Source organism: Camelus ferus, chromosome 4 (assembly GCF_009834535.1).
Source record: "Camelus ferus isolate YT-003-E chromosome 4, BCGSAC_Cfer_1.0, whole genome shotgun sequence".
In the NCBI taxonomy this organism is placed as follows: domain Eukaryota; kingdom Metazoa; phylum Chordata; class Mammalia; order Artiodactyla; family Camelidae; genus Camelus; species Camelus ferus.
The window spans coordinates 30,509,186-30,534,632 of record NC_045699.1 but is presented as its reverse complement, the minus strand read 5'-3'; the positions used below and the strand labels follow the sequence as shown (position 1 = coordinate 30,534,632).

Sequence of the window (25,447 nt, the reverse complement as noted above, 5' to 3'; positions counted from 1 at the left end):
GCAGCCGATTACTCCACAAATATTAGTAGAGTATGTACCATGCGGCAGACACTGAGCTAAGTCCTGGGATAGACCAGACCAGACATCAGCATCATTCACATTTGTTTAGTAAACAAGGATGAACACAATCTAAATGCCACTGGAGCCCATTGTGGGCTCCACGAGTAGAGACAGAAAGGAACATTTATGCACCAACGCCTGTTCCCCACTGATCGAGGGCGTTACCTCACTCTCACTAACAAGTAGGCACACGTACCAGAGTGGCCAAAGGCTCTCACAGATGCCTAACGCTAGGGCATCAGAGAAGCCTGAGGGCAGAAAGCCCCCCTAAGAGGTGTACGGGTACAGAGCTGAAGGCTCAGAACATGCCCTCCAGTTGTGCTGAGGTCAAGTGTTGATTGACCAACAGTCACACACACACCTACAGCTCCTCCATCTCTGGCTACAGCCAGTGAACGGCACTGGAACAGGCAGAGAGACCCTTTGGCTGGGGGCCCCATGAGAGCAAGAAAGGGAGGGCTTTCAGGTTCACTTTAAAGTACATGGAACAGTTTCTTACACAGGGTATAAGAAATCACCTGTCAGCAAAATGAAGTCCGTGACTTGCCTCTGTTTTCTAACAGATGGAATGAGAAGTATAAGACACATTCTCTTCTGGTGTGATAACCTAGCTGAAGCTTATAATTCAGTGTTTACACAGAGTACTTGGCACGCAGAGTCCAGGACAAGACGGCTGTTTGTGGATGTTGCCTGAGACCAATATAATGACCAGAGATTTAGAGGAAGTAAAGATAGAGCATGGCTTTCCAACATTCACACAATCCCCATCTCACATACCCTTCATAAAAAATGGACAAGACTCTGGAGACAGGTAGGTATGGCTTCAGTAGGGTTGCCCTTGACCTCTACCAAAGAGCCACATTTCTCAGAAATTGCCACTGTGGCACAGGGCAATTTACCTCTCTTACTTACACTGACTTCTGGGAATTTCTGGCTGTCAAGGTCATACAACCAGGATTACCATGACTTACCACGGTCTAAGAATATTCATTCATTCATTCAAGCACAATTTTCCAGCCCCTACTCTGTACCAGGTAAGCGCTGGTCTCAACATTTGAAGTCAAATACCTGAGAACTTCACACAGGCCTGCCTACCACAACACATACTTACAAATGTTCAGGCTTTGCTAAGTGATTTTTAATCTCACAAAGAAAATCTCCATGTTAGAGTGCAAGTGTAAGGTTACTCACGTTGGAAAAATTTCCCTCCATACACACTCAAAATGATTTTCCCAGCTCCACCAATGGGACATACAATGAGGCCTATCAATGACAGCATAACCAAGAGAACGTATCCTCCAGAATCCAGGGCAATGTTAACAAAACTGTTGTGATCAAATCAAGCAGCACACACAGGCTACCCACGGGGAGAGCCTTCATTGTCTAGTGTCACCTCAGGGGTCAGTGTTGCTTTTAAGGCTGTAAGAGAGCTCTTAGGTGAGCCTCCAGAATGTGCTGATGAGTGGCAGCTGGAACAACTGATTAGGCACGGCAGAGGAACATATTGGAAATTCTTATTGCTTTTGTGATTAAGAGATGGTGGATTCCCCAAGGAAATAAAAGCCTGGTCTTGAGATGAATTTGTGAGCCCTGCTTTCAGCAGAGGACCAGGAGCTGGCCTCTCTGCGGCTCGAGGCTTTCTTTCTCTCTGAGGCTTGGCTTACTGCAGTCCCCCTACCCTGTTTCCTTGTAGAGGTAGGTGGAGGTGACTCAGGCTTTTTAATTTCAACAAAGCATCATCTGTTGATCTATGTGGTCTCCAGATGCCATCTCACCATCTATTGGGACCAGGGCCTTCTAGGCTTGAGCCTTTAACTGGCTTACGTTAATTTGGGTTAATAGGCAGCTCTCTTGCTATGTGTCCAAATGAAAACAATTAATGTATATTTCTAATAAGTATGGACAGGGCACCCTTGGGGATACTTCAGTGATCACATATTCACCATATGAGCAGAGGGAGGCAAAGAGTTCGTACCTTCCCAAAATGAAGACTGTCTTTCTCAGGCCCATCACCTGAGCCAGGGAAGGCTATCATGGGCGTCATTTGGTGACTATGTTTTCATCATTTGAGAGGGCAGAAGACCTCCCATGTTAGTCTGAGGTATATTGAAAATAGTCAGTTGGATGTTCTAAATCATCTGGGCAGCTAGAATCCTGCTTCTCAAGTTTTAATTTGCAAACAAATTACTAGGGTAAAATACTGATTCTGATTCACTAGGTCCTGGAGGCTGGGCGTGCTGAGATTCTGAACTTCTATCAAAGTCCCAGGCAATGCTAAGGCTGCTGGTCAGGGGACTTGACTTTGAGCAGTAGGTGCTGGAACATATTTCAGCTGCATTTCATCTTCTTGCTTGCCCCATGCCCCAGATTCAATAGTGAACATTTATTTAGTACTTTGCAAACCTTTCCCCAGTTTAGTGATGAGGAATCTGAGGCCTAATTAGGCTCCTGATTAGGTTACCTGGCCTAGGTCACGTGACTGGTAAGACATGAACCTGGAATTCAAACCCAGGAAACCAGACTGCAACCACATGCCCCTCACCAACATACTATATTGCCTGTCAAATGCAGGATGGGTGCAAGATAAGGCCTCAAAGTGCTGATCTGGATCAGAACCCCTGCACACTCCATTTGTAGAGCTGCTTGGAATCACTAGGCACTCTTCCTCTGCCACACACTACACACACAGGTACTTTCAATCACCAAAACGCTAGTTAGGGTCCAAAAAATAGATTTCCATTTCTGTTTCCACCCACCCTAAAAGCACTGAAGTGACCTCAACATGGCTGAAATTTTCCAGCTCTGAAAATTAACTCAGGCAAGAAATTAACTGAATTATTTGGTTTGGAAAACAAACAGCTGGTAGGAAATGTGCTTTTTCCAAAATAAAGATTTCAGATGCTTGTCAGAAGCACGTAGATCTATTGGTGGGAAAGAAGGAAGGCAACGAGGGAATATCCACGAGCAGTCAGATACATGCACTTGCTACCACCCACGAGCGAGCATCATGTCGCTGTCATGGGCTGAAAGGCCACTGCTTCTGTCAACAACGCATGAAGAAGAGATTTGCTGTGCAGATCTGCTGCCACCGAGCAGTTATAGTTATCTGCTTTTGGAGTCATTTATGATTACTTGAAAAGCCACAGTATTGCACTTCGTAGAGGGCCTGCTGTCATAGGAAAAGGGGAACCAGTCTTATCCATAGACTGTGAATTCATTTACAATCAGTGCCAGAGTAATGCTGGGACTCTGAAAAATGACATTTAACACCTGGTGCTGGTACCTGGGAAGAGGTATAGACTCGCCATTTGTTTCTTGGGCACTGTTTTCGGCGTCTGGGTATAGAAGCGGGTAAGCTAATTAATGAAACCAGATTAAGTCAACTTTCACAGGGGTATAGAAAAGCATTAGGGGCCCCATTCAAATGATGAGCTCAATCTTGCCTCTGCCCTTCCTCCCCACACGCCCCATCCAGGAGAAGTCTGAACCTAGGAAGGATTCAGGAAACAGCTGAACTGCAATGAAAATTTTAGTTCCTTTGGCCTCACCAGAAATTGAACACTCAAGAGAGCTGGTGTCAGGGTGGTTATTAAAGGAACAAAGAGTATACACTGGGAGTCAGATGGACGTGGGTTTGAATCTGAGCTTTACCAATTACTAGCAATGTATCTTGGGCAAGTCAATTAACCTAAGCTCAGCTTCTTCATCGTATACAAGGATAATACCTCACAGGAGGGTGAAGATTATACAATATACAGAAAACTCTTAAGACTGTGTCCAGACCATGGTTAAGTGCTTAATAAACTGTTGCTGCTATTCTTTTGCTACTTATATTACTGTAATTATTCTTATAATTAATAGGATGTGGAAGACAAAGGCATATATTGCTCCAAAATAGTAAACCCCCAACAAATTATGTCCTCTTACCTAAAGACGCAGTGAAGTATAAACTGTGAACTCGAGTCACTTTAAAATGCAGAACAGTATATACATCATACTCTCTAATAATAAGCAATTTTTGTTCACTTTTGCTAATGCAAGATGCTGTAACACGTTCAGGCCCTGCTCAAGAATCCTCATAGGGTTAAAATGTTGTATTTGATTTTACATGAGTAATACACACCTTTGAGTTATAATCCATAATGTGTTTCAGTTTAAAAGATAACAAGTCATTTTCATGCATGACTGCACTTCGTTAAGGAGCGAAAATGGGCTGTTACTAAAATGTCAACACAATTGTCCTTCTTGAAGCTTAGTTTATCTTGAAGTATTTTTACATTTTCAGCACTTCTTTGTGTTTGTTTCTCCAAAAGCATAAAGATCCAGCTGCAGTTAATTTTCAGAATTCAAAAAAGATTTCCCTTCAGTTATTCTGAAGAAAATGAACAACATGGGGTGACTGGAGTTTTGGTCCTCAATAGTGAAAATTCGGGCCCCAATACCTTCTGCAGTTCTTTGCATTTCACCATGGAACAATTTAATTGCACTGCTGTTCAGTGGAAAATGCTCTCATGACCTAAATTCACAAACCAGAGAGAGCTTTCTAGCAAGGAAAAGGCCCTGGCACGGTCACTTGGAAGGCTGCGTTTGATACTGAGGTTAACTGGAGAATGGGAGAGATGGGGCAGCTAATCCTTGCCTGGCTGCCTATGAGAAGAAGGAGCTAGTTTCTCTTTTTCTTTCCTCCTAATGTCTGGACACTTCCCCCTGTCCCCTCTTTCCCCATCAGGAAGGGTATCATTCCATATTCCATCTGTATTAGGAAAAAGAAGCTTCTCAAGGGTTTGCCCAGTCATCTCTCTAATCTTTCTCTTCTCCTTGAGGCATGAATAATTTTAATATTGCCAATCCCTAAAATTCTATTCTTTTTGCCTGTCTTTTTCTCCCTCCCATTTTGCAGTGTAGAGTATCATTATCCAGCAGCCCTGATAAGAGGATAATGAAACAATCCCTTCTCAACCGGATTGTGTGGCTGTCAGACTAAAATGACACCACCCATAAATCCTTGACATGCTACCCCAAGCTAATTGATGGCAAACAATGGTAACTGTCACCTGTGCACTAAGACAAAGAAAACACACTCATGTCACCTGATGGGAGAGCTACCTGGCAACAGATAAACAAATGTGTTAGGGAGATGTTCTATTAAGGTAAGAGAGGGTACATCTCTGAAGAACATGCCTATTAACTTTGAGCTTAAGAGCACTGCTGTTCACTGGGGAACAGAAATAAATAAGGTAAAATGAGGATTTATTGATGTCTGCACAGTAACATGAATATTCAGGTTCTCTTACAAATAGATATTCCCACATGAGCTCCAAACATCTATGCAGGCTGCCCAATTACATTTCCACATCACGCAGCTGGATTTATAGCCAGGAAAGAAGTTATTAGTGTCTGGAAGAGGATACATGCTTATATGCCTTTCTGGAATACACTGCAATAGAACTAGAAGATAATGGCTGACGTCGTCCATGTAAATGCCAAAGGTTACCATCAAACACTCTGAAATACCAGGTATAATTAAGTTCATGTTAGGAAAAGCTTCTGAAACATCTGCATTTCAGAACAAAGACATTTTCTTACATGTAGAATGGCATCATCTGGCAGCTCTCTCAGATTCTCTGGGACCAACACTTCATGCAATCCTCTCGGGCCTTTCCAGACAATGCATGACATACCTAACCTCAAATCTCATACCTTCTCTTTCTCTCCTTCACCTCCCAAGCTACCTACTTATTCACTCGCAGAGAGATAATTACACAGAAAGTCAATAAAATAATTTGAACAAGCCAACAACTCAGATTGCCCTGTGAGAAATCCAGTATTGCTTCTGTGTGTGATGTTACCCTATTCTGAGCAGAGAAGGTTAGCATAGAGAAAGAAGAAAGATGGAACAGGAATGGGCAGCCATTCCTGGAAGCTCTTACAGGAATGTTCCTCATCTCTTTTTTTGGAAATAAAGTCTGACTTGGTAACAAAAACCAAAGTTTTAGTAAAAAATACTGGATTCTCCGGCTCTTGATTATTCATCCCTTAGCTATCTCCTACCTGTACCACACTGACCACAAAAGAGGTTTCTTCCCTTTCAGACACTACTGAGACAACCCCACACACTCTAATTTCATATGACTTCTGAAAACATTTCACAGAAAAGGCTTTTTGGAAACAGATTTTTAGCACAGACAGTCAATCCAATTTTAATTGCAATATTCTCCTAGCCTACTCAAGGACGGATTTACCAGCTCTGAACTGTCTCATGAAATGTCTCCCTTTCCCAGCTCTGTACAACGGAGTTACAACAGCCCTTTTGGAGAACTGTGCTAGGGCAGGAAGCCGAAGTCTGCAATTACCACTAACCCTGGGAGAAACTGCATAGATGAGGAAGTTGGTTTTGTTGACTCCAGAGAACCCCCCTTTCCTCTTTTTTCACCCTTTGCCCATGAAGTGGACACTCTTCCCATTTCGCCTTCAGATACTCAGTGTTTCCTCCTAGTTTACTTTACTTTCAAGATAGACTCTGATAAATCATTCACATGTTATCCTGAGTTTTTGCCCACATACAACCTTCCTCAAGGAATCTAAAGGCTTTTCTCTATGTGTGGAATGGAGGGTTCAGTCTTCAGTTTTATGAATTTCAAGTATCTTTGTTGCTGGCAGAAAGTGTATTTTTGAAGAACAAAGTATCCTTCTTGTTGGAATGTGACCTCATGGGTTCCTAAAGTTCAGTATTTCAACTTTTTGCCTTCCTTTTGGACATTAATTTATGCATCTATAAGAGGCCTGGATTTTAGAAAACATAATCCTGGATATTCAAGAGGCTGAAACTCTTCTCTTTTTAGGAAGAAATAGACCTCGGTAGAATTAAACTGTGACTGCTGCCTCTCATGTCCCTGTCAGCCCTGGGTTCACCAAAACCAGAACCAAGTTCTGCCTGTCTTCTTGTAGATTCGTCCTACGAGGGAAGCACACTAGTGGGGGCTTACACACTCCCACCATGGCCCAGCCTGCATCTGCAGGTGTCTGCTTACTATGTGGCTACTTTAACTGATAATAATTTCATTTAAAAGCCACAACATTTGGGGTTCCACAGGATGCCCAGGGGAGGACAAGGAGTGCTGGGCAATGGGCAGTACAAGTGGTGTGGTTCCCTTCAACTGCAGCAGCTCTGCTGTGACCGGTTAAGCACTGGGCCTTATAAAAATCTCTGCAAACCCATAGGCTAGAAGATTACTGAAGTATTTGCTAAATCTAAAGTATTATAGAGGTCAAAAACAGGATATGGATGTACAGGCAGATTTTGAAAACAAAATACGATCAAATACATGGAAGTCATAAGCATCCTTGATCTTGCTCAGTCACTGATGAATGCCCCAAATGTGAATATAAAGCAGTGGTTGGCTAACCTCAATTCTTTGAGCAACTGTTCTTACCTAAAGGCTAAAAGTCTTTTTTTACATTTTACATTTAAAAATCTTAAAACCCTCCTTAGCTCTCAGGCCATGCAAAAACAGGAGACAGGCCAGCCAGATTGAAGTATGGTAGTACATTATCTGTTGCATGTTAACTACTAAGAACCCTCATGAAGATACTAGGGAACTGTTTTTGAAATATGGAAACCAAATTTGATGTAGGCAAATAGTCAAGAATAGTTTTTATACACCTTGGAGTATATTTTGAGAAAAATGACATGTCCTGGAAGAGTCTATTTACAAAATGACATTGGGAGGGATCAAGACTATACCTCAGCAAGGCTAACACATGAGTGTGTAAGATTGTGTTGGTCAAAGCCATCAATCCTATTTCTTCTTCCCTCCACCTCCCTCACCATCACGGATTCACTGCTGATTAAAGTCATTTATCAACCAGGCACATTTTCACTCTGTATAATCAGCCTAAATATACTTCTACTCTTCATGGCAACAAAAAAAAATGTCTTATTTACAGATCTGAAAATGGGTCTTAGAATATGGGAAATGAGTCCTTATCTTGACTTGAATTCTTCTTGGAAGGAACACTTCATCTCAGAACAGCTATTTCTGAACTCCAAGCAGCAGCACCCAATACTAAAAGGGGTTCTAGGGTTAGAAGGGGTTCTAGTCCCTGTCACAGACATAGACTTGGCTTGTGAGTAATTCTCTAAGCTTTTAAGCAAAGAGGAAGGAAGAAAGAAAAGCACATCAACTGAGCATCTACCAGCTGCAGGGAGTGTACTGAACTCTTACATGTGGTCTCACTTAATTCTCACAACAGTCCTACGGAGTCAGTCATCTTACCACCATTTTTACAAAGAGGAAAGATAACCACTGCAAACTAACCTCCTAGCGAGTGGTGAGCTAGGACTGGGGCTCAGATCTAGCTTCACGTTCTTTCTGCCATAGCACACTGTCTCTAAACAACAAAACAAACAAAAAAATCATGCTATTTCTGAATACACAAGCACGGTACCCATCAAAACACAATTCTGACTTTGTGATTCCAGGTGCATGGCCACCTCTGATTCCAATTTGTTTTTCCTCTAGAGACCTAGAGTAGACTGCCTTAATTTAAAAAAATGCTATGGGAACTACTGGGTAAATTACTGAAATGCAAAATATAAAGGATTATATATTTTAGTTTTCTTTTCTACTAAATGACGCTGATTAAATTTCCAATTTGTTCAGGCTTCCAGATTTTCACCATTTCTTAAACAATGGGAGTGGTGGGTAATTTCTGGCACTGTTCCCTATCTGCTCTACAGAACTATAACTTGTATTTTTCTAGTATTTGGATAAAAGTAACAATATTAACTATAGATGCTGAATACTTACTGTGTGCTAGGCACTGTTCTAAGCACTCTGTCATTTAATGTATGACAGGTAAGCAACTGATCTCAGTAAGAGGGAAATAAATTTCAGGTAGAGGAAGAAGTAACGCTTCCACTTACAAATGTTATATCTGAGCATAGATTGGCTACACAGTGGTCAGACCGCTTGTACAAAACATGGCCAGTAACGTAACTTAAGAAGAGATGCTAAATACTGTCTATCCTTACTTTTGTGCAGCTATAACCCCAAACTGCCTTCGTACTTCAGAACTACGAAACATAGATCATTGTTTCACCAACTGCAAAATCTTCAGGGGGGTTGATGCAATGCATTTTCATAAAGTGTATACATTTCTCAGAAAACCTGATAAGCATCCCTGTGAACCTGTCTGAGGAGCAAACCCCTATGCACACTGATGAGCCCTCAGGATCCTCAGTTGTCTCTGCACTTCCTCCACATTGGGTGATTCAACCAACCACGGACTGTGTGGTACTGTGTGTACGGTTGAAAAATATCCATGTGTAAGTGGACCCATGCATTTGAAGCCCATATTGTTCAAGGGGCAAGTGAGTAGTATACTTTCTGCTGCCTCTCCCAATAGGTGCAAATAAGCCTTTTATTAAATCCCCAGAGAAAGGTTACAGTGAAGATTATAAATCCCTGACTTTTTATAATGGGGTTATGTGTTAACAGATCTTTAGGGTGGGACTCAACTCTCAAATCAGAGATGATGGAGAGTCAGAGCAAAAGTCAGATGTGAGCAGTTAAGTTCACTAAGAGAGAACAGGACTAGAGTCCAAGTAGCAAAACACAGTAGAACTGGAAATAATGTTATGAAAGGGACGCTACAGTGGCCTCGAAACTTAGGAAGGAAACTTAAAACGCCACGGAGCAGCTGTAACTTCTGATGGATCAATGCCTACTGTTAGAGCAGTGTTAACAGTTCAAGGTATGGCCAGGACACCTGAACGGAATAGATAGTCCTCTGACAATATTGAGAAAACACTGTAAAATTCAGTCTTCAGAGTCAGTGCTGTTGGTGGCCCAGAAGGGTCAATTCCACAAAACCCTCTTTATACCGTGCTTGCAATATGCTCTCTTAATTACTGTTAGTTGTAAAACATGACAAATAATATTCAAGATAATGCAGTAATGTTCTTTACTTTAGAGTTTTATGTTATTCTTAACATTTATTTTCAGTGCTCATACATAGTAAAAAAAGAACTTTCACTATGGCTATAAACACCTTGAAAATGCCCACTTTCTTCTTTCTTTATTCTTCACATGAAAGAGACATAGCTACCTACTTCTCTCTTTCCTTTGAAGGAAAATTCAGTTGAAGCAGAAAGTCGAAGCTCTGGACTTAGAAGTTTGGCTCAGAACTTCCTAATCACAAAAGCTACTAGCTCCTCATTCCAGAAATCCTATCTGGAACTCTCCACCTTGCCATCCATCTGTTTCCTAAGACCTGCTTGGGGTACACTTCAAAGTAGAGCCAGTCTTTCCTTCCCTCATGCCTCTTGAGTGCCAGAAAAGTAACATAAAGTGAGGAAAACAAAAATAATAGTATAAAGACAACCAAGACTGCCCAATGGGAACACAGCTATGATCACCCAGCTTCACTAGCTTCCTCTCCTCTAGAAGGTGTGGAATTGTTTTTGCTCACCTACAAAAATATTTTTACAGCAAAAACTTGTACATATTGTAAAACTGAATAATTCAGCTTAATCTTGTGTGAAAACTAACATGAATACAAGGGAATAAGTGGATATGGAAAACTGAAGCACAAAATTAAGCAGCTTGCAAACATATAAAGTCATTAACATTAGCTGCATATATACAAATGTGCCCTGTGCTGGCTGGGAATCAGAATTTTAATTTTCTTCAATTGGGGGTTATAAAATCTCACTCTTAATCAAAATATGAGCAGTGCTATTATAACACTGGTGTGGGAGGACACACTTAATGTCTATCCATAAGGTCTCTGTAGCAAGAAACAGAAATATATACGACAGGGCAATTCTTTCTTCCCCCCACTATTTGATTCAGTTCTATTACCTTTGTAATTATTTAACTGTAAGGACCACAGCAGCATTATTCCATTTATCATTGTACATATACAGCATATTGGCAATATGTCTTTTATGGACAGATTTCTATTACACTGTTTTCACATGAAAAAAATGTGCCTCAATTTTTAAATACTTATTATTTAATTTCAATTTCGCTAAGGTACAACTGACATATACAATTGTAAGATATTTAAAGTGTGCATCTTGGTGATTTGCTAGATGTGTACACTGTGAAAGAATTCCTCCCATTTAGTTAATTAGGGGCAATTCTCATTGTTAACTCCTACCAGTCAAAATTCAGGTCATGTTTTGCTAGAAGTCATATTCCCACATTTTATGATCCAGAGCAATGGCTTTCAAAGTGTGGTCCCAGGACCAGCAGCACCTAGTGTTACCTGCGAAATTGTTAGAAACACTTGGCAAAAAATTCAAATTGTTATGGAACCACAAAAGACCTAAAATTGCTGAAGCATTACTGAAGAAAAAAGAAAGAGGCTGGAGGAATAACTCTCCCAGACTTCAGACAATACTACAGAGCTACAGTAATCAAGACAGCATGGTATTGGTACAAAAACAGACATATGGACCAATGGAGCAGAATAGAGAGCCCAGAAATGAACCCACAAACTTTTGGTCAACTAATCTGTGACAAAGGAGGTAAGAATATACAATGGAATAAAGACAGTCTCTTTAGCAAATGGTGTTGGGAAAACTGGACAGCAGCATGTAAATCAGTGAAGCTAGAACACTGCCTTACACCATACACAAAAATAAACTCAAAATGGATCAAAGACTTAAACATAAGACAAGATACAATAAACCTCCTAGAAAAAAACATAGGCAAAACATTATCTCACATACATCTCAAAATGTTCTCCTAGGGCAGTCTACCCAAGCAATAGAAATAAAAGCAAGAATAAACAAATGGGACCTAATGAAACTTACAAGCTTCTGCACAGCAAAGGAAACCATAAGTAAAACAAAACGACAACCTACGGAATGGGAGAAAATTTTTGCAAAAGATGAAACCGACAAAGGCTTGATCTCCAGAATATATAAGCGGCTCATACGACTTAATAAGAAAAAATACAGACAACCCAATCCAAAAATGGCAGAAGACCTAAACAAGCAATTCTCCAAAGAAGACATACAAATGATCAATAGGCACGTGAAAAAATGCTCAATATCACTAATTATCAGAGAAATGCAAATCAAAACTACAGTGAGGTATCATCTCAAACCAGTCAGAATGGCCATCATTCAACAGTCCACAAATGACAAATGCTGGAGAGGCTGTGGAGAAAAGGGAACCCTCCTACACTGCTGGTGGGAATGCAGTTTGGTGCAGCCACTGTGGAAAACAGTATGGAGATTCCTCAAAAGACTAGGAATAGACTTACCATATGACTCAGTCATCCCGCTCCTGGGCATATATCCAGATGGAGCTCTACTTCAAAATGACACCTGCACCCAATGTTCATAGCAGCACTATTTACAATAGCCAAGACATGGAAACAGCCTAAATGTCCATCGACAGACGACTGAATAAAGAAGCTGTGGTATATTTATACGATGGAATACTATTCAGCCATAAAAAGTGACAACATAATGCCATTTGCAGCAACATGGATGTTCCTGGAGAATGTCATTCTAAGTGAAGTAAGCCAGAAAGAGAAAGAAAAATACCATATGAGATCGCTCATATGCGGAATCTAAAAAAAAAAAAAGAAGAAGAAGAACAACATAAATACAAAACAGAAACAGACTCATAGACATAGAACACAAACTTGTGGTTGCCAAGGGGGAGGGGGTGGTAAGGGACAGACTGGGAGTTCAAAATTTGTAGATACTGACAGGCATATGTAGAATAGATAAACAAGATTATACTGTATAGCACAGGGAAATATATGTACAAGATCTTGTGGTAACTCACAGTGAAAAAGAATGTGGCAATGAATATATGTATGTTCAAGTATAACTGAAAAATTGTGCTCTACACTGGAATTTGACACAACATTGTAAAATGACTATAACTCAATAAAAATTTTTTTTAAAAATTCATATTTTCGTGACTCATTCAGACCTACTGAATCAGAAATTCTCGGGGCAGGGCCCAGCCATCTATTTTCATATATCTTTCGGGTGTTATAATACATACTACAGGATGGACTTAGGGGCAGGGAGGGCTAAATTTATAGGTTAAAAGTATCAGGGCCTATAACAGAGAAGGATGAGGCTTGCTCCTATCCTTACCAATCCAATCCAATCTGTGGATAATCCATGGATACAAGAGATGTTACAAAAACAATGCCAAGATTTTGACTGCAGTTCAAGGCAGTGTCAAAGAGACTTGACAAAGACTTTATTGCCAAATGTTTTCCTTTATATCCCTTCTGTAAGCCCAGTATTGACCTCTTCCTGTCCAACACCAATTCCAAATTGTTCTGTTCCTTTTTCCCCTCTTGTGAATTCTAAGCAAAGCAGTGCTTTTGAAGATAATGCAAGTAATAACTATTGCATTTTTATAATGTACTATGCCTTCTTAAGGACTTTTATATAGATCATATCATTTGATCTTCACAATTCTCCTGTAAAGTTTAACCTATTGGGAAATTTGTGTGCCAATTTTAAACTTTCTAATAAAGTCCCTGAATTAATGACCACTTTTTGAGAGTAGACTTTATGGAGGCAACTTTATATAAAATTATTTCTAACCTCTACAGCTCTGCAAGCTGTCCCAAGATAGTAAATATACTCAATTCAAGAATGTAGAAAATGTATTAAAACATATACTACAACATTACATTAAAATGAAACATTAACTATTTCATGAAGTATGCTAAATTCTGCATGAATTTAACATGGTGCTATTTATTACAAAAAGTGATGATATTGTAAGAGAGAAGCCTTCAATTTCTTGTAATGAGATGAAGGGAAGGGAATGACAATACAGTCATCCCTCAGTATCCTTGAGGGATTGGTTCCCGGATCCCCATAAATACCAGAATTCTTGGGGACCCTCAAGGCCCTCTGTATCCTCAAGTTACGCATCTGCAGATGTGGAGGACTGACAGTTATATGGCTTCAAAAATTCCTGCCCTAAAAAAGTCTTTGTTTTCCTTCCATAGTTCCTTAAGATATCTGAACATAATACTTTTTTTTCCTCCTGAAAAACCTACCATTATATTCAAAATTGGGATAATTCAATAGGACTTATAAGCTCTAAAATACAATTATTTTTATAACTCAGGAGAAGTAACAATAAAATTCCCTCATTCTTGCAGATTTCCTTGTTCCAGTTGCATTGGCTCTTCGTCTAATGGGTGGTTTCTGTGTGACTCAAACATCTCAGCCACACTGGCCTCTATGATGTCTTCATGGCTAAGGTCATTTGCAAAGGCCATGTTTCATTGACTCTGCAGTATGGTTTCAGTTTGGAGGGAGCCATAATCTTTGTGACCGCTCATGGGACAGATTTTACACAGAACACACTTTGTTAGCCCTGGCCCTGGCTGTCCATGATACTGCAGATTCACTAATTTTAAGGTAATCCACTTTATTAGTTCATTGAGGAAACTGAAGAGAAGATCTAAACAGGCATTAAGCCTTGAGTGTGGCTTTCACACCTTGATCTACTGGCCATGAAATATTTCTCCCTTAGATCATCAGATAAATCACCTAAATTTACAGGCTGGCCTGGGGCATTATCTATCTGGGTTATAGAACTTCTGAACCAAAGGACAGAAAATATAAGAGAGCCATCTTTGAGAATTACTCATCACTGCTCTGACCTCCCTGTTAGATCACAAAATTACTCTCAGGTTAACTCAGGAGCAGGCCTGGGGAGCCCTGGGATTTTCAGAATAGCAGACAAGTAAACACCTCAATTTAAAATTTTTCCTCAGTATGGCCTCAAATGATACTGGCTGCTTTAACCTGAGGCACAATTTTCTTCCAAAGAAATAAAAGCCTTTCCCAAAATCCTTTCCAATCAAACTCTGTCTTATCAACTGAAAAGTTTGTTTCAATAAGGGAAGCCAGTATGTTAGGAGACTTGTAAGATTTGTATGTGTCAGAACTGCCATCTTCCCTGTTCATCTTAATACTCTGCAAACTAACCCTGTCTTGGAATCTTACAAATTACTGTCTACTAGGCACTAAAAATTTCCATTTCAAAACCATGACTTCTTCAAACTAAGAGTCCTCAATCATTGCAGCTTCTTATAAATCATGATATTCACGTTGAACTGCTTTTGATCCTTTGCCCATACATACTCAACAGGTTTCCATCAAAATATTTTTATAATAAATCAGTTTACTTGCACTTAAAATTATAAGTTTTTGACAATCATTAAACAAATAATCTTTTGATTTTGTATAGTAGAATGTAAAGAGAGTGACTCCAAGTACTTTTGCCATTTAGCCAAGTCTTAATCTTTGTTAAATTACCTTAACACTTCAGATTTTACATGCAACTGAGGAACAGTTTCCTTTTCCTTTGGCATTTTTCACTGTTTGGCTTCTTTCCACAGATCTTAAGCACAGGTTGGAAACTGGTGTGAACATGCACTCCTGGCAAGTGCATTTCTAGAACTATAAAAGGAAGGCGTAACATTTTTGTGTTTTAGTCTTTCCTCTTGCCTTGTTCTGCTCTGGGTTTGTGCCTACTCAGCAAATCAGAAGGCATAATCAATTTTTTTTTTAAGTCAAGAACAAAGAAACTAAAATAGAACCCAAGGGACACAGGAATAAAGAAAGAAGCAGGCCAGATGAACTTTCATAGTTATAAGCTAACTAGAGAAGAAAAATTCCAAGAAAAAGTTAAGCAGGATGGCTGCCTGCCTGTTTCCAGCGTTCCCAGAGTCACAGAAAGTTTGAGTCATTCTAAAGATGCTCTGTTGACGCTGTGGGAATGGAGGCTCCTTGTCAGCTACAGCAGCTCACCCACCACAGTTAGAGGCTCAAAGCTATGAGCATTTTTTGAAGACCAAATGCAGAAAAGTGTCATGAACAGAAAGAGGAATTCTGTTTGGAATTACAAAGCCATTTCAAACTAAACCTCTTAAAAAAAAAACAAAACTTTTAACAATACTACCAGATATCCAAAAGCACACACAAAGACAAGTGTGACTCCTAAGTTTTGAAAACGAGCCATATGCTGTATGCCACAAAGAGCAAAGGTACTAATGTTTGTCACAGATACAGATATGATGGCTTCTCAAACCCATATGCAAGAGGTTTAAATGCAACAAGACTAGCCCATCACCATAAACCATTTATTTAGATTGGATGTTGGGACATTTTTCAATCAATTCTGGTTAGCTTTCACTCTTTAAATTTTGGGTTTCAGGTATCTAGTAAGATCGTGGATTTATGAACTGAAATGCTCTAAAGGCAGTTTTAAATTGATTGTTAATTTACTGTGCTAGAATAAATCTTCATATGTCAAATGTTTGGCAAATCAAACAGACGTATGTGCAAACAAAAGCCAGTCACGCTTTTTCATGTATATGTATAATATAAAATATTTGTGTGTTGATAACACTGTGCATTGGCATATTTCAAGTGTCATGTGTACCTGGACCCAAAACCTCTGTCAGATTTGGTCAGCCCTTCCAATAAGTTTTAACCTAATCTCCTAGGGTCTCAAAAAGCTGAGGCTTTGTCTTCTCCGAAAGTAAGTACCCAAAGCAACTGATAAAGGGCCACCAACACTGGGACAACATTAAGGATGCCTTGATGACTGACTCTCTCAAAATATTTGCTCAATGCTTTCCCCCCTGCATTTAGATCAACTGAAACTGTTGAGTTTAAAGTTACAAAAGCAAGTCTTTTTCCTACTCCATTGTTATGCATCAGTAGATTCTTCATTCTTTATGGCCTATTAGTACTTTTAAAACGAAAAAAGCCGTCTGCTTCCAAAACCTGGCTGGGGAATCATGAAGTGGAAGCAGAATTTTAATTCACAGAAAACAGAAAATCCCCATTGTCTGGATTGTGGAGCTGGTGGGACTTTTGCTTTGATATTCACAGCATGACAGTAAGAGCTTTCTGTACATGAGGACGATACCCAATTACCTTTGCACAAGTATATCACCATTACAGAGAATGGAAAATGCACAAAAATCTGAGCCAAGAAAGTAAACGAAAAAAAAATAAAGTCCTTATTTTATAGTAAGCCTTTCTTATCTTTCACTGCATACACAAAATTTTCCACATATAGAGTCATCGATTATCCAGATTCAGGTGGAAGGAAGCTAGTCTGAGCGTGCCATCACACCCCTCCTCCCTCAGTGGTTGACAAACATTAATGGACATTCCCACAAGCTGATTTACTGATGAGAAATTTTTCTTAGAGACCTGGGGCTTCCTTTTACAATGCAAAGATGACAATGACTGTTCCATTAAGAAAGCCATATGCAGCTTGTTACCTGCTTAAGGGGGAAACATTTCCCTTGAGTCTAAATCAAATTAATAAATTTAAAATACCTGAGAGGGTTGTTTGGGTGCATTGGACTTTTGGCAGAAGTCCAGAACTCAAAAAGCTAATGCATTATTTTACTTTGTTTCTTTATGAGAAAAAAACAGTCTGCTGCCAATCACAGTTCAGGAATCAGATGGGGAGGAGAGGAAGGGGATAATTTGCAGTTCATTGATAATGTGAAATATAGATGATCTTAGGAGAAGTTTTCTATGTGAACATTCCCTTTAAACAGAGTGAAGGGCCGGGAGAAGGGTAGCGGATGTGGCTGGGTCTGCCTGTGCTGTCATTACCTGGGTAGAGGTCAGGCCCGGGCCCTGGGGAGCATCCCACCGCCCTATCGGCAGCGTCTCGTGGGGAAGTGGCGGGCTGCAGGGGCTGCACGGTGAGGCAATCCGTGAGCAGGTCAGGATGGAGCTCTGCACTGGACCGCAGCTAAGAGAAGGAGAAAACAGAAGACAGATGGAAAAGAAAGGCTATTCCTTGGAATACTTTCCTGGAAAGGATATCATGCCCTAAGGTTCATGCAGTTCAATCCATAAATATTTATCAAGCAACAACTATGAGTTAGGCATTAGACTTAACAGAGAGTCAATAAAAGGGTCAGTTTTCCAATTCTAATAACACCTGGCAGGTGTTACAGGAAAAAAATGCAGCTAGAGACAGATTTGACTTGGTATTTCCACTTCTGGGAACCCAACTTCCTATTATAGTTCCTTTTATTTGCTCTGTATCTTATCAGAACTTGTAGTGATAACAAAAACAAACTCAAGGATATTTAGTCCATATTGTAAAGTGCTTTTAAAATACAGAGATACTACCATGAAAATATCTTGGAGATAATTAAAAATGTCCTTTGAGATTTGATACCTATAGATTTTACATGAGAGGAAAATACACAAGTTAAATTTAAAAATATTATGGAGCATGATAAAGAGAAAAACCAAAGTCATTATGGACAACAAAATCTCAACAGTAAGTTATATTTAAAAATTAGATTTCATTTTATCAAAAGAACAAAATTAATTCTTTATATATTGAAGAGTTACATGTAAAAATTCAAACCATAAAAAAATACTAAAGTATCTGATTTCTTTATGAAAAAGGATTTTGTAAGAGTCTTTTGAATGGAAAAAAAAACAACGGAAGATTTAGTTACAGAAAAAAATACTAACCTTCTGTTTGTATAAAAACATAATACCTTAAAAAATCTAGAAATATATTTGTTACAGATATTGCAAACAGTTATCTTCAGTGTTTAAAAACAACATATAAAATAATTTTGTCTTCATCAAGATAAAACTAACCCTTTAGATATAGGACTGGTGTATACTTACTCATCAGAAACTCCTCTAGACTCTAGAGATACTGTCTTATGGACTTTGGAGGGGAAGAAGGTAATGAACAAATAAAGTATATACCACATCAGATGGTGATTGATGCTATGGAGAAGAGTGATGCAGAGAATGGAGGCAGTGAGTGGAGATAGGGAGGGCAACTCTAGAGAGCGGGATCCGGGAAAGCCTCATGGAGACGGCACTGGTCAAAAGTCTTGAAGGAAGTGAGGAAGTGAGCCCTGTAGATATATGGGGGAAGAACCTGCTTGCCCCATGGTGTGTCTGGATTGTCTGAGGAATAGTAAGGCTGGAATGGAGGGAGCCTGAGGCCTGGAGAAGAGAAATAGCAGAAAGCAGAGATGTAAGTAGGGGGCGGAGAAGCAAGTTTAGTGTCCCTGTCTTCCTCCTTCCCACATGAGAGGACCAGAAAAGGGCCTTCCCGATCATTGAAGGCTCTTAAAACATTCTCTAGTCCAGGAATTAACAAATGCATGAGGTGGGAGGCATACAGCTGAATTTTCCAGGAGAGGATTGCCTCACTGTGCAGCCCTTGACATGAGCAAAAGTTTTTTAAAAGGAGAAATAGAAATGAGAAAAAACATTAAAAAATTCAGCACAATTGCAAAGAAATGCAATGCTAAAATTAAAAAAAACTTATGAAATGATCAAAAACCATAAAAAAGAAGTAGTTTTAGTGAAGGCAGAATGAGAGAAGCATTCTTAAACACTTTTGGTAGGAGTGCATATTATTACAAACTTTTGAGATGATATTCTGGAATTTTTTTTCAAGACCTATAATTGAAATCATTTGCTTTCAGAATCTGTCTTTAGGAAACAGAAAGGTGAAGGAGATTTATACCCAGTGCTCTAATGTTATATAGCATTACTTATAGCAATATTAAAAATCAGAAAACGCTACCTAAATGTCTAACAATTATGGCTAATTAATGATGTTATATCAATTTGATGGAATATTATGTAACCATTAAAATGATATTCATGCAGATAAATGCAAAACAAAATTATATACACAAATTGATAACAATTACATTAAAACACACAAAATACTATAAGGAAATGTAATTGAATATTAAAAGTGATTTTTTTACTTCAATTATTAGGAAAAGCAAGTATCCTTACTTTGAAGTCCTTATTATTTCACAATTTTTTTAAAAAAAAAAAAGAAAGGCAAGCTTTCTGAAAGTTCAGACGCTTCTTTTAATCACCTCTACCAAGTATGGAAATCCTCTTCAGAGTCCTAGAAGCAAGGAATTCTGGTAGAATTCATGCTGGATAGCTCAGAATCAATATTCTTCAGAAAATGGATAGTTAAGGTGATTAAAAAAAAAGTGGTTTTTGTTCTCAGCAGCAGTATCATGAATTTATTTTCTCTGTTTTCTTTTTATCCTTTCCTCTGCTTTCCAAATTTTCTACATTTCAATGATGTGTTGGAGCTGGCTTGCACCAATCCAAGAGTGCCAATTATGTGTACTTTTTCCAAACTTTACATGCAATGTCAGACTGATGGCCTGAAATTGGTCCTGGTGATAACATTTACACTATGATAATTGAAAAATGCTACACATTGGGCTTTTTCTTCTGGAGAGCTGGTTGTTAAATACTACCAGCACACCACAGGCAATGACCCTGCTCAGAAAAATACACACGCACACATACAAAACATCAGTAAGTTACTATTTAGAGAGCAGTATTTCTTGGAACTCTAAAAGCTTTATTAAGAGACAAACATATGTCCAGGTCTTAATTCAAGAATATGAAAACGACACAGTGACCCTAAGTAAAGGTAAGGAGCGTGTAACACATGTAGTAAATACAACATAATTATATCATAATTTCTCCGTTTTGCCACATTAGAATCTCTGACCAAGATTATGTGGGTTAATGCCTAACCCTCTCAGAGTTTTGGAAGGTATGTTTGTTATTTTGGTACTAACCTAACATATGCCACGTAAGAAAAACTGGAAAAAAATCAAGGCTTAGAATGAGTTCTGGTGATCACTTTAAATTTATCTTTCATCGTTAAAATGTGATCTGGGACCCACATGTTCTACTAAAAGTAGACGTGAACATCTCTCTGCTTTCTATTACCAACCACTCTAGGGTTTTACAGATATGAGTACTGATGAAGTCTTTCCAAGGAATTTCACGGCCATGGTTACTCCTGGAATCAAAGGCAGACAATTCTTCCTTAGCTGCAACAAGTATTCATGCTTTCCAAGAGTGTGATTCCATACGACTCTGTGGTGAGAGTTAATTTGGTTTTCTCTGGGATTAGGCATGGTTCTAGAAAGTGCTTCTTAAATTGAACAAGCCTTGAGGACCTTATGCAAAATTTCCAAAGGCGGGCCACATGCATAGAAATGCAGTAATGATATGTAAGTTTAGCATCCCACTCTCCTTCCAGATTATTAGAACAGGAAAGAGCCTTCCAGATCATTTAAGGCTCTTAAACATTCTCTAGTCCAGGAATTATCAAATGGGTGAGTCAGGAGACACACAGCAGAATCTCCTGGGAGGGATATCATTCAATGTAATATGTTTTATAGTTGGAGTAAGAAACCCAATTATTTATGTAAAACATCTTCTTAGCTGCTAGGAATATAAAGAAGATAGAGGAAACTTTTTCAATGGGGGATGGTCTCTAAGTGCGGCTGTCAAACCTGGGCTTGAATCAGAATCACTTGCAGGCATGAGCTCAGAGCTGCTGACTCTGGAGTCTGCTGTGCATTGCTGAAAGCTTCCCAGGTCATGACGTTGCTGTTGTCTGGGAACCACACTTTTAGAGCCACTAAAAATCTTGATGAGAAGATTCTCTAGGAATCCTGATTAGAAGAGCTGAGATTTTTCTGGTTATGGGAAGAGGAAATGAATTGTAGAAGTAAGGAATTATAAAAACCAAATTGTCCTTAAGACATGAACCTCATGTAACTGTTTCTTATTATGTCTCCCTTCAGACCTCATAATAACAAATGGTTAGATGAAGTTCATTTCATAAGGATAATCTGGATTTTTATCATCTTTCACAGGGATTAAAAAGGGTTAAAAAATTTCAATCCAGTTTGATACCTGCCCTTAGAGGACAGCAAGGACTTACCCTTTATGAAGGCTTTACTGCCCTTTACAGAAAGAAGTGGAATTTGAACCCACCCATCATCAGTTTATCTGTTTGAAGGGGCTGCTGTGTTGCATCCCACTAAGGACCTTTATTCACATTTCAACCTATGTGAATGTCGCCCCTGGATTTGTTCACCTCACCTGCCCTAACCACACCCCACTAGTTCCAGAGTAGAACTGCTCTTCTTTATCCTTCTCTTTCATTCACTGAACAAATATTTCTTGGGTCTCAACCATACACCAGACGCTGTTCTAGGGCTTTGAAATGTGTCAGTAATCAAAATAGACAAAGATCCCTGCTGAGGAATCTACAGTCTAGAGCGGGGAGTAAACAGTAAATAAACAAACTAAATAAGTAAGTTGTATAGAAGGTGGTAAGTGCTATGGAAAAAAGAAAAAAAGAAGGGTAGGTGGGATTGGTAACGTTGGGGAGAAGTGAGGTCTTGTTGAGAAGAGATGGAAGGAGTTGAGGAAATTAGATAAGTGCACATCAAGAGGAAGAGAGCTCCAGAACGAGAAGGCCAGCGTGGCTGGAGTGGGGTGTGACCTAGGGAGGGAAGAAGGAGATAAGCTCTGAGAGGTGGGGTAGGGACAGAGCCAGATCACAGGACCCTGCAGCCCTCAATGAGCACTTTGGCTTTTAGTCTTAGCACAGTAGGAGACCCTCGTAGGGTCTTCATCATTTGCTTCCTGGGAGACTCCTCTCATCCCCTATTACCCACAGCCTCATAGGCGCTGTGTCTCTCCTTCTTTGAGAGTCCATAAGAGCTGTAAGGTAGGGATATACTGTTGGTCAGTTTTGTGTCAACGTGTCTGTATTACAGGATCCAATTATTCAATTGAACATTAAGTGTTGCTGGGAAGGAATTCTGTAGACAGGGTTAGCATGTACAGTCAGTTGACTTTAAGTAAAAGAGGTTATCTTCTATAACCTGGGTGGCCCTCATCTAATCCGTGAAAGACCTTAAGAGCAAAAACCTAAAGTTTACCTGAAAAAGAAGTAATTGTTCCTTTGACAGCAGCATTAGCTTTTGTCAGTTTCTAGCCTGTGAGTGTGCCCTACAGATTTCTGACTTGTCAGCCCCCACAACTGAGTAAGCCGGTTGAAATCAATCAGTCTTGCTCTATCCTCCATATATATCCTATGGGTTCTGTTTGTCTGGGCAAGACTGACTGATAAAGATCCCATTAGAATGCACTTTGAAAGACACTACCATATGATGATTATTTCCAATCAGGAAGAAAAGAGCAACATGCAGAAAAATCCAACAGAAAAGGGATGGATGTGCAGAGTCACACACTTTTAAAGATGGAATTTCAATTCAACAAGCATACATGGAATCCAAACAGTATACCTGACACTGTGTGCCTCACAGCAAACCTATGAGGTGCACGCTATTGTGGTTTCCAGTTTAGAGATGAGGAAACTGGAATGACACATCCAGCAAAGGTCAGGCTTGGATTCAGGTGTCAGAACCCCAAGCCAGACTCTTCAAAGTTACATTATTGGTATTGGCTCAAGAAATAACCCATTCCCACCTTCCTCTTTCCCCCCACCACAACTACTTCCTCCTTCCTCTTAGTACTTTTTAAAATTTTAGCCAGGAGACTATCATTCAGACTGATTTAGCTGGGGAAAGAGCAAAGGGTGCCCAGGTTCTCTGGAAAGGTTCCTGGGATATCCGATCACCACTGCGTAGATTCTGACACCGCCTTGACGGAAAGGGGTCTTTATTGGAGTAGAGATAGAGAAACAAAAGTGACCAATGCTATTTGGTTTTCACTGCCTCCTTTCCCAGACACTTGCCACCTGGCTTGGTCCTGGGCCAGTAATATGAATATCGGCAGTTGGGAAAAATAAAGCATGGCACCCAACATTCCTTAAGATCTGCATCCTAAGCACATGCAGAGTGGCCCCAGGGCACCTGAAGTGAGATGGTCTTAGTCCAGGGGCATCCTGACCTCAGTACCCATCTCCAAGAGAGGATACGTCACTTCTCTCTCTCCTGATTCTCTGACTCCCTGTTCCTCCCTTGGGTCCTCTTGCCCTTCCCATCCCTTCTCTGACTTCTCTTTGGTCTCACTCCTGCTTCGGGGAGGCTCAGCCAGACTTTGTGGGGAGAACGCTCACATCTCCATGCTTTCAGACATGGGGTCAGGGAAAGGACATTATGGGCTGTGACCTGAAAGAAATGAGAGAGCAAGATGTGCAGAAAGAGCATTTCACTCAGATGGAACAGGAAAGAAAGAAATCTAAAGAGGGAACAGGATGATGGAAAGGAAAGGAGGGAGCAAGGGAGCAAAAGAAAGGATATGGGTCATGGGGTTAAAGAAATAGCCAGAGGTCAGGTTCTGCCCAGCCTCTAACACAGGGAGATTTAGGCAGTCGTCCCTCAATATGCAAGGGGATTGGCTCCAGGACCCCTGTGGATACCAAAATTGGCAGAGGCTCAAGTCACTGATGTAAAATGGTACAGTGTTTGCATACAACCTACACACATTCCCCTGTACAGTTTAAATCATCTCTAGGTTACTTAAAATACCTAATACAATGAAAATGCTATGTAAATAGTTGGCGGTACATAACAAATTCAAGTTTTGCTTTTTGAAACTTTCTGGAATTTTTTCCCCCTATATTTTCTTTCTTTCTTTCTTTTTTTCTTTTTCTTTTTTTTTTTTTTTTACTTTTTTTACTGAGTTACAGTCATTTTACAATGTTGTGTCAAATTTCTGTGTAGAGCACAATTTTTCAGTTATACATGAACATACATACATTCATTGTCACATTCTCTTTCTCTGTGAGCCACCACAAGATCCTGTGTATACTTCCCTGTGCTACACAGTACAATTTTGTTTACCTATTCTACATTTTGAAATCCCAGTCTGTCCCTTCCCACCCTCCATTCCCCCTGGCAACCACAAGTTTGTATTCTATGTCTATGAGTCTGTTTCTGTTTTATATTTATGTTTTGTTTTTTTTTTAGATTCCGCATATGAGCGATCTCATATGGTATTTTTCTTTCTCTTTCTGGCTTACTTCACTTAGAATGACATTCTCCAGGAACATCCATGTTGCTGCAAATGGCATTATGTTGTCACTTTTTATGGCTGAATAGTATTCCATTGTATAAATATACCACAGCTTCTTTATTCAGTCGTCTGTCGATGGACATTTAGGCTGTTTCCATGTCTTGGCTATTGTAAATAGTGCTGCTATGAACATTGGGTGCAGGTGTCATTTTGAAGTAGAGCTCCATCTGGATATATGCCCAGGAGCGGGATGACTGAGTCATATGGCAAGTCTATTCCTAGTCTTTTGAGGAATCTCCATACTGTTTTCCACAGTGGCTGCACCAAACTGCATTCCCACCAGCAGTGTAGGAGGGTTCCCTTTTCTCCACAGCCTCTCCAGCATTTGTCATTTGTGGACTTTTGAATGATGGCCATTCTGACTGGTTTGAGATGATACCTCACTGTAGTTTTGATTTGCATTTCTCTGATAATTAGTGATATTGAGCATTTTTTCACGTGCCTATTGATCATTTGTATGTCTTC

At 39.7% G+C, this 25,447-nt stretch overlaps 1 protein-coding gene across 7 annotated transcripts in view; it reads right to left on the bottom strand.

Annotated features, from left to right (window-relative positions):
- The window catches only part of GLIS3 (GLIS family zinc finger 3), a 499,691-nt gene that overhangs the window by 50,269 nt on the left and 423,975 nt on the right, over positions 1 to 25,447 (bottom strand). For all 7 annotated transcript variants that reach the window (XM_032477747.1, XM_032477748.1, XM_032477749.1 and 4 more), the window contains one exon: positions 17,714 to 17,855. In XM_032477747.1, coding sequence (XP_032333638.1) covers positions 17,714 to 17,855 — 142 coding nt within the window. The remainder of the gene's footprint in view (positions 1 to 17,713; positions 17,856 to 25,447) is intronic.